General features: G+C 40.1%; 1 protein-coding gene across 6 annotated transcripts in view; it reads right to left on the bottom strand.

The window, feature by feature from the left end:
• Positions 1–1,011: 1,011 nt before the first annotated feature.
• The window catches only part of trim3b (tripartite motif containing 3b), a 32,757-nt gene continuing 24,006 nt past the window's right edge, over positions 1,012–9,762 (bottom strand). For 5 of the 6 annotated variants that reach the window (XM_044370334.1, XM_044370333.1, XM_044370335.1 and 2 more), the window contains 14 exons: positions 9,445–9,555; positions 9,130–9,281; positions 8,679–8,859; positions 8,244–8,345; positions 7,973–8,071; positions 7,250–7,402; positions 6,617–6,995; positions 5,908–6,011; positions 5,616–5,783; positions 5,155–5,323; positions 4,671–4,712; positions 3,768–3,838; positions 3,488–3,628; positions 1,012–3,233 (listed from right to left, as the gene is read on the bottom strand). In XM_044370334.1, coding sequence (XP_044226269.1) covers positions 3,081–3,233; positions 3,488–3,628; positions 3,768–3,838; positions 4,671–4,712; positions 5,155–5,323; positions 5,616–5,783; positions 5,908–6,011; positions 6,617–6,995; positions 7,250–7,402; positions 7,973–8,071; positions 8,244–8,345; positions 8,679–8,859; positions 9,130–9,281; positions 9,445–9,555 — 2,025 coding nt within the window. In that variant the 3' untranslated portion in view covers positions 1,012–3,080. The remainder of the gene's footprint in view (positions 3,234–3,487; positions 3,629–3,767; positions 3,839–4,670; positions 4,713–5,154; positions 5,324–5,615; positions 5,784–5,907; positions 6,012–6,616; positions 6,996–7,249; positions 7,403–7,972; positions 8,072–8,243; positions 8,346–8,678; positions 8,860–9,129; positions 9,282–9,444; positions 9,556–9,762) is intronic. The other variant, XM_044370336.1, reaches the window with a different exon arrangement.

The following is a 9,762-nucleotide window of genomic DNA, read 5'->3' as shown; positions in this document are numbered from 1 at the left end:
TGAACTTAAGCAACAGATTCTGAATGCCAGTCTATCATGACTCATTTGGTTTATAGATAGAGGTCTCTAAAGATAGATACTGATCTCCAAGATGCCAATATCGGATTTTTGCAGTAATGTTCAACATGTTTAAAATGAAATTAGGGTTGATTACGCAAAACTGTAAACAGATCATGTTATAGGAGGAACTTCTTTTATACTAAAACATTGATTTATTAACAAAATGAGCAAAGAAAATGATACAAACACACAATAAAAAATGCTGTATGGCTGAAAAATAATGTTACTACTGTTATGGATATTCCATAACTGACCAGGACAACAGAATGTCAAGCTGTACTCTTCTGTTCTCTCAAACAGAAGATAACACATGTTGTTTAATAAACCAGGAGCCTCACAGGCGAACCAAGGCCAGAATGCAGGTCATCATCAGACGCAACAAGACAAACCAAAGATACAGATTTAGGTCATAGGTTTATGATTCGGAACTGACGAACTAGTTTCTATGATTGGCTTAAAGGCTGGTTTTGGACTGTGAGGGTCAGACGAGTTTGGGGACACCGTACGAACAGGAGGTGTCCCTTGAGTCGCTCTCCCTTGCAAGGTTCTTCATTAAAGTTTTCCCAGAATCATCATACGAAGTTTGGTTTGGTCTTCTCTTCTTCAAACTGACAACTGCCAGTGCATCAGCTCCGAAAATCCACAACAACTACTAAAGATATATGTTGAGATTATCCACTCAACCTTGATTGAGTTTTTGGAGTAACTCATTTGTAAAAATAATATCTGATAATACTATAATTCATGTTTTCAGCCAGTTTGGGGAGTTTTTCAATTAGCCACTAGAGTGCAGGGAACTGTAACAAAAGAGCTGAGTATTCCTCAGCAAGGATATACACAAACACACTCATTTCTTACAGTATATGCCAAAAAAAGGCATAAAAAAGAATGGATGTATTAATGATGAAGTGATTAAGTCTTGTTATACAAAACAGACCATTTGCACAACAGTTCATAGTGTCATTCTTTAATATTTACAATCATACCTTTGCCATGATTACATAAATGTAGTGAACACTTGTTGTAAGACTGGCCTCTGGTGGGATACAGCAGGCTACACAAGATGGTCGATGTACTGTTTCATTTCTATGTGCTTGCTCTATTTCACACAGACAGGAGCAGGAATCAGTAGGAGTCAGTATAAGTTTCAGGTGACAGACAAACTGACATAAAAATAAAATCATAGTAACATAGGAGTCCAATTAATGGAGGAGGGAAAGCAGAGAGAGACAGAATGAATTATCAGGGCCAGACGGTTTATTCATAAAACACAGGTGAAAAACTTTCTGTGTCACTGCATGTTAGCTGGTGTTGTGTTCCTGAACTACCAAGCAAATGAATACAAATACTGGAAAATCCATGATAAAGGTGCTTGTCAGCTACAACAAGAATATGATTGTAATATACAGAACACTTTTCTGATTATGTTAAATGATAACTATACACAAAGGCATATATTACTCTTGCAAACTATATAACTCTTATAATATTTGTATTTTGTGCAATGCTCAACAACAACTTACAACAATACGTTTTGGCAGAAGGGAAAAGTTACCGTTTAACTGGATTGTGAGCTCATTGGGAAGAGGCAAAAAGAGAAAACAGTTTTCAGTGCTACAAGTTACAAGGCCTATGTACAACGACGTTTGGCAAAGAGGAAACAGTTCAAATGCACCAATTAGAAAAATAATTTGCAGAACAAATTATGTAGAAAAGAAAAGAAAAAAAATAAATTAAGTCCTTTGAAAAAATAAAAATACAGCAAATAATGTGTATACAACTTTGTTACATTGATGTTTGCAAGTCATTCAGCTGGCTACTACGTGGCATAACCTTCTACTGTATTAGTATATGCTCCAGTGTTGAAATCAGTTTCAGTTGAAGTGCTGGAATAAGTAGGCTATATAGTGAAATAACATGGACACCAAATCCATATATACACTTAAATATGCATATGTACAACTACATTAGGTTGTAGATATGAATACACAAAAGTGCAAAGTACTAGTGGGGTCAGATACAAGATTTTGGTTAATAGAAGTGAAAGACTAACTAGAAGGGGTTCAGACTTAATGTTGAGCTGGTTCAGATGTTGTGTTTCAGATGGGACTGTTGTTCTATTTGTGCTTCTTGATGCTCGTCTTTGGATACCAAGACAAAAACCTTGGGTCAGCTCATCTTATGACCGAAAAAAAAAACAGGATGAGAATAAAAAAACAGCACATTCCTGTCTGCATGTGCTCTGTTACTGATGAGGATTCATAAGGCAGTGACGACAGGGTAATTTTTTGGAGCACACTGACATGCAACAGCGTTCAAGGAAAGGCCTGAGCATTGTTATGTCAATCACAAAGCATCATCTTCTCAAAATGGGTAGTAGATTTCTATTTCTATGTCTTGCTTTGTTTGATGATTGCAGGGAGTGTTGCCCCCTCGTCTGCATTGCCCAAAAAATTGCAGTGTATCACCAACTACAGACTGGCAGGCTATCTACTGGTGAAGTCACACTTGTGAGAAATAGAGCTGAAACGCCTGGTTCCAGAAGCTAATTTCCAGTTAATTATTCCCTCGGGGGATTTGGTTAATAGCACTAAAGTTTGGACAGTGTAAGGTAAACACATCATGAGAGATCAGATCTACTTACAGTATGCTCCTAAATATTTTATTCCTGAGTTGCCTGTGACATTGTGTTTCTTTGTTACCCTTTATTTTACCAGGATAGACTCTTGAGATTAGGGTGTCACCAAAATTTGGACCAATATCTTTCAAATTTTCTTTCTTTTTCTCTCTAAGAGGGAGAATTAATGTCACCTAAAGCAATGATGTTTGTAATAACTAGCTTATTTTCAGTTGTTTTTTGGTTCGGGTTGCTTTTAATTTCTTCTCAAATTTTTTTTATAGGCTCTATAAAAGGAAATTAATTTATGGAACCCGTGGCACGTTGCAGCTCTATGTCCACAAGTAATATGTGACGTTAACCTATCTAAACAGAAGCTGTATCGGAGGTGTCATCTCTCAGTCTACTGCAGATATCTGTAAACCTTGAAGCAGTGGTTGCCAGAGTCAGCCACAGCAACATGTCCATCTGAGGTGAGGGCAAGACCCTGCGGGCCATACAGCGGGTCTGCTGACGTGTTAATGTAAGATAAGAAGGAGCCTGTACTGTCAAACACCTGAAACAGAAAACGCAGGTTTCCAGTTGCTGTGACTTGGTTTACGTTGTTGCTGTGCAAAGATTTTACAGTCCTTATCATTATAAAACTTTCCATCCATCGATTAAATAATGAGCAACCTTTCATAACTTAATGTAACTTTTTGTTTCTAACTATAATTTGCTGAAAAACAAAGTTAATTAGTTATAGTGAGCTATTTAAGTTTCAAGTCTTAAAATTGTGTGTTGTAGCAGACTAAATACAGTCTGTCTCACCTGTATTCTGCTGTTACCCCAGTCAGCTACGATGATGTTTCCATTGGCATCCACAGCCACACCAGTGGGAGCATTGAACTGGCCATTGCCTTCACCATGAGAGCCAAATTTGAACAAGAACTCTCCATCTGCGCTGTACACCTGGGACAGGAAGTCACACATTTTGTCTACATCTCCATGTGCACTTTGATGCATACATGTATAATACCTACAAACTATATAGAAAATGTACATGTATCTATTTGAATGAATACTGTGAGTATCATTATGTTTGTCTTACCTTCACTGAGTGATTGTGGAAATCAGTCACAATAATTTCATTCTTGTTGTTAACGGCAACAAAGTGCGGACCTACGTGAAGAGAGAGGTGCATTATTGTGGAATTTGCTGTAGTTGGAACAGGGACTGATTCCCTTCACTGTTAGTAGGTTGCTTGAACACATGTTTTAACTAGTTGTGTCTTAGGCTGCAATTTCAAACCCCTGTTTAAGCAGGTGGTTAGCTGTTCTGATTTGCTTGAAGTCGTTTGTTTGGGTACAAATTATGGAATTCTTTTCATGCATTAGATGCTTGAAATTGAGTTAAACATTTGTTTTTTCTGGGGTTAATTTTCAGAATATCAAAATAGTATTAGTGTTTAGACTAAATGGTAAGGTTCAGGGTACTAAGAGTCATTCCCCTCCCCATTCTAAAAGCTACATAGAGCTTCTAATCACAGAATATTGTGTTGTCTCTGCTATAAGTGGCTGTACTGGTGGCTTACTAAAATTGCATCATGGGTAGCTAATTATGTGAAATGATAATTACCCATTAAACACATAAAAATCATTTTGAGCTCTGTACTGTAGCTCTTAACACTGATTGTCTTATAGCAAACAGGGAACATCAGGTTAGTTTAGAGCAGTGAAAATCATTCACACTGATCTTTTTGTAGCCATTTTACACAAAAAAAAAAAACAAAACACAATGCACATGACAAAATGTTGATAATTGTAATAGTGAGTGATTATTACAATGGCATGTACTTGTATGTCTAATCATTATCGTACAGGCACAGCTTGATCCTTGATGTGTCAACAATCTGAGTTGTCAGGAGATCAGACACATAATCAGGGAGTCGGGTTAGACAGAGGGCACTGCACTGTGGGATTAAGGTTTCAGCAAGGCCACACTTAGTACTTACTGAAAACTGAGCCAGATTTATTTAAGTTTGGGCCAAGTTTTTCTGAATTGGAAAACAGGAGGAAGAACAGAAAGAAAGAAAAAATAGGTAGTCAGAGATAAAGGATAAGTAAAGAAGAAAATAGAGTAGGGCGGTCAGCACAGGTGCAGTTTGTGGGGGAAGCAGGGAGTCAATAGGGCTTTGCTTACAATAATATACAGGCTTACACTTTTAAACAGAATGTAATATGCAATTTAATGCATTGATCTGTATTCAGAAATACAATGAAAATACATAAGAATATTGTTTTTCTCAAACTGGAAGTAAAAGTAGAAAAATCCCTAATGGAGAATTCATGAACATATATATCATTATGGTGGATTTACTTCATAAACTGGTAGACACCGCTGCCTCACTGCGTCATTGAAAGAGAGGGCATTGTTTGTGAGCTCCCTGTCAGTATTACAAAGAGATCTATTGTTTCATGTTCAGGCTTTCTATTCACCTGCAAACTGTCTGTCAGACGTCCCCCTGCCTCCAAACTTAGTCACAAGCTTCCCATTGGATTGAAAGATGAAGACACAGCAGGCCTTGTTGTCCACAGTGATGATGTGTCCATTCTTATCCACAGCCACACCCTTAGGACCCATGAGTCGGCCTGCACCGATTTTATTCTGCGCAGGAGGAGGACAAAGAGGTTTTTGAAGCATGGGAAGAAAGATGAGAAATGACGAAATGGTTTTTTAAACCATTGTTATGTTTTTTTTTTTAAATCTCTTATATTTGGGCAGCAAGAAATTGTTCAAGCAGGATTTTCTTTTACTTTTTGAATGCAGAAAAAGCCATTAAACAGCAATTCCCCTTCAGAAAACATATTTTTCAGTGGAGAAAGACGTCATAAATGGTTAAACCTTAAATTATACATATTTAGTACGGTTTAGACACCACAAAGCTCTCAGATCTCACCTTAAACTTTCCATCAGAGGAGAAGATGCTGACCCATCGATTGTCATAGTCAGCCACCACAATGTCACCGTTCATGTCCACAGTGACGCCTGTTGGTCTCTGCAGTTGCCCCGGAGACCGACCTCTGACCCCAAAGCGCATCTTGAACTGGCCGTCATTGGAGAATATCTGCAATCGGAGTATGAAGTTTATACTGATCAGCAGTACTACAGCAGCGTTTTCCTTTTCTACATGACTACAAATGCATATATGGTGGCACTTACACGCATTTCTCTCTCTGTGTTTGTCTCACCTGTATGCACTGGTTGTTGCTGTCTGCCACCACCACTCTGCCGTTACTAGAGGCTGAGATTCCCTGCAGATTGGTGAACTCCCCTTTCTCTCTGCCCCGAGTACCTGACAAATAAATAATTACACACTCAGTAAACGTGCCATTTGATATTTTTCATCTTAGTTTCAGTGTGTAATGTTTTTCCTTAAAAGCTAATGCTAATCCAAAGTTTTTGGATTGATTTCTTACCTTCTGGGCAAACGAATGTTTCAGTTCATGTCACAGCAGTTCAAAATGAGCTTGCTACCTGCTTGAGATAGGCAATCTATCATAGTGACAATGTTTGTGGTTACATTATATATTCTATGACAGGGACACTAACATCCAAAACCAGAGAGGCAACATGTTATTGCATCTAAGCAACCACCAAATTCTCATTATCTTTTTCACAACATCCATGTTTGCTTGTTATCTTCTATCAGGTCTCAGCACGCTGATCTTACTGTAATTGTGTAGTCTACTGGAATGAACTGAAAACAGAAGCTGCCTGGAAGGCAGAATGTCAATCTGAAAACTTCCTGATTTGTAGTTAATGGGATAAAATATGCAAAACAATCCCTTGACTCTTTACAGAGGACATTTTGTGCTTTTCCTGCTATAACTTAATCTACATGGTCTTTGGTTTGACAGGTATTATAGCACTCTCTCCCGGATGGGTTGTCTGTCTTACCCACTCTGTAGATGAGCTCATCCTCAATGGGGTTCTCCTTTTTCTTGGTGGTGCTGTACATGCTGGAGGGCCGTCGGACTGCTTTCTGCCGTATGTGGCCCCCTGTCCCGCTGGGAGACTTCACCCTCCTCTTGACGTCATCTGGAGATTGTGGCACATCTGACGGCTTGACCGCCCGCAGGCGGAACGGGCTGCCACGTATCGGCTGACCATACAGCAACAGAGCAAAAGAGTACTCTCCCTCAGAGCGTAACGTGTAGCCCACCTCATATGTCCCGTTCTTATTGTCTGCTATCTCTGTCTCTGCAGCCCGGCTCCCGTCAGCAGATGTTATCTCTGCTTTTAAAACAGCGTTTCCTGTCCGCACCAATTCCCCATCCTGCAGAGAGATGTCATTGATTCAATTTCAGCTTAATGAATGAAAAAAAGACACCAAAAACAAGTATGAAAAGAATACAATGCAACAAACAGACAAGTGGTGGGTGTTAGGAAAATGAAAAATAACTGACTTGCAAGAGAACAACAGATTAAAACAAAAGAAAAATATAAAGCAGCTAGCTTTATCTAGAGCTAATTGTACACTTGTTCCCTTGCAGCAAACAGCAGAGACGCTAAATAATTTCAAGACAGTACTTTGTCTTTTGTTGTCACAGTAATGGTGTGGTGCTGTCCGGTTGCTGCATGGCGGAGGCCCTCTCCTGTGGCAACGGAGGTGTGAGCCACAGCTGCTGTGGTGAGGAGGACACCCAGATTCTGGATGGAGCGTCGCAGGCCTTCAGTCTCCACCTGGAGCAGACAGCACAACAAGATAATTCCACTGCAGAGTCCCTTATTGCTTTCTAGTTTCATTTCATGATTCCACGTAATGTATGTTGAAAGCCAGATAACCATGTAATAACCCAAAAAATGCAAAAAGTGTATGTTACCTGTCCCTGACTTGGACTTGGACTTAAAGTTGTCAGATGGCCATAAATACAACAGCAATAAGATGCTCACACTGCTCTGTTGGATGCAGGTAACTCATAACAACCAACAAGCCAATGGTACATCAAGACTGTGTTTGTGAGTTTATTCTGGAACATAACAGCCTATTGCTGTGCTACAAAGTACATTTTTTTCTTCTGGCGATCGAAAGGGTTTAATACATCACATTTTTATAAAAAATATGAAAAACTAACTCAACTGTACAACTTAAGATAAAGACACTCTCAAGACCTCATTAGAAAAAATGGTACAAACTGGCTCCTGTTAACCTGTGGATTGAGGCACAACTTAAAAAGGTGTAACATTGTGACCATGTAATAGTCAGACTGCCATAACAAAAATTGAGAGCAGAGAAATAATAGCAGTCAATACCTGACAGACCAGGTGTGCATTCTGATGTGGTCTTTCTGGGAAGTCATGTCTTGCCAGCGCTGTCACCCGCTCACTCATCTGCTTCTGAACTAACAGCACCTGTTGTTGCCAGAGACACATACTGTATCCTGAGTTGTGTGGGTATTTTTTAAATCATTTTGTAATAGCTGACATCCTGCTACACAGTTGCACCACACTTGATTGCTGATTCCCATATGAGTTGTAACCTGTTTGTTAGCTTGTTTGTACAAATTACAATCTGCCAACCCACCTCAGTAGCACTCCCGTGGCTGAGAGCCTGCTCTGTAAAGCTGCAACTGCTCTGGATGTGATCCTTCCCCTGCAGGAGAGATGAAAGCTGGGCCTGTAGCACCTGGTCTCAGGTAAGTGGAAGAAAATGGGGAGAAAAAGCAAGAAGATGAGGAGAACAGGTTAGAGTTTAGTATGAGAGGCAGAAGGAGGAAGAGTGGAAAAGTGGTCATCCAAAAAGTTTCTCATTAAGTCAGCAGGCTGAAGTATGTTGACAGGAATGTGACACATATGGCAGGTCATTTCCAGGCACTGTGTGTTTGTGTGTGACTAGCTGTTTATAAAATCAATGTATGTGTTTGTGCGTCTGACCATGAGCATGCAAAGATGTAAGTTCACTAAAAGATGCAAGTGCACGTGTGTGAGTGCATGTACTCTATGTGTAATAGATACTAACCTTCTGCTTGGCGCTGCAGATGTTCTCCAGGTCTGTGATGAGGGCTGACTTGCGCTGATGCAGCGCCCGTTCCAGTTCTTCAAATGTACTGGTAATCTCTGCGACTGCTTCAGTCTTTCTTTCATTCAGCTGGCGAGAGATCTCACTCACCAGTTCGATGGCTGCTGTCAGCTGAGGGAGCCTGCGATATAAGAGAATGTGAAATTTTGTGTTTTAATAAAGTAAAACCTTTGAAAAAACTAGCTATAAAGCTATAAAAATATTATCCTTAAGTGAAAATAGGCCTGTGCCACTATATTCAGCACCATGTTTTGACATGCAGGGCACAGCAGAAGAGATCTTTGCCAATGCGGAGATGGCAGATGCCAAATCTGGGCCAAATGCTCAGGCTTCCAAACCCCCTGATGTGAAGGAAATATTCTGAAAGCTTTATCAGGTATCAAGCCCCCACCTGCTGTGTATGGCATCCAGCTGTGTCTTCAGTGCAGCCTTGTGTTGTTCCACAACATCCCGCAGAGGAACAGTCACATGGTCCCGGTGCTCGCCCTCTGTACAGTCCAGACACATGGCCGTCTCACACGACTCGCAGTAGAACTCCATCACCTGCAGAGGGAGACAAATTAAGTGAGAAGCTCAGTCACTCTTGCTGGGCATTGCAGGTAAGTAAGAAAAGTGAGATTCAGCTTCCTTTACACTAATTAAAAGACAAAGGAGATAAGGAAATTTTGGTGAGGTAATGACAGAGCACCATGAAAGGGCTTCCCACCTTGCCCTCATGGTTCGGGCAGCAGAGGGGTTTCCCTGCAGCGGCGGCACTGACTGACTCCAGGACGCTGCATGCTTCTGGTCGCGAGCACTCCGGGTCACGCTGAAGGACCTGGTCCAAAACATTTCAAATGTCATCGTGTGCTGTTTTTCAGTGAACAAGTCTCAAAAGACATGTAAGATGATTATCTGTTCTGTTTGGCATGTTATTAGATTGCTTTCTCTTTTATAAGTATTTTTTGAAGATTTTTGCCTTATCCTAATGTTAAACTTAATCATCACCATTGCATGCCTGATGTTATGCAATGTTATAATCTTA

This window comes from Thunnus albacares, chromosome 13 (genome assembly GCF_914725855.1).
Source record: "Thunnus albacares chromosome 13, fThuAlb1.1, whole genome shotgun sequence".
NCBI lineage: Eukaryota > Metazoa > Chordata > Actinopteri > Scombriformes > Scombridae > Thunnus > Thunnus albacares.
The sequence above is the reverse complement of the archived record's forward strand: the minus strand, read 5'-3'. Positions and strand labels throughout refer to the sequence as shown.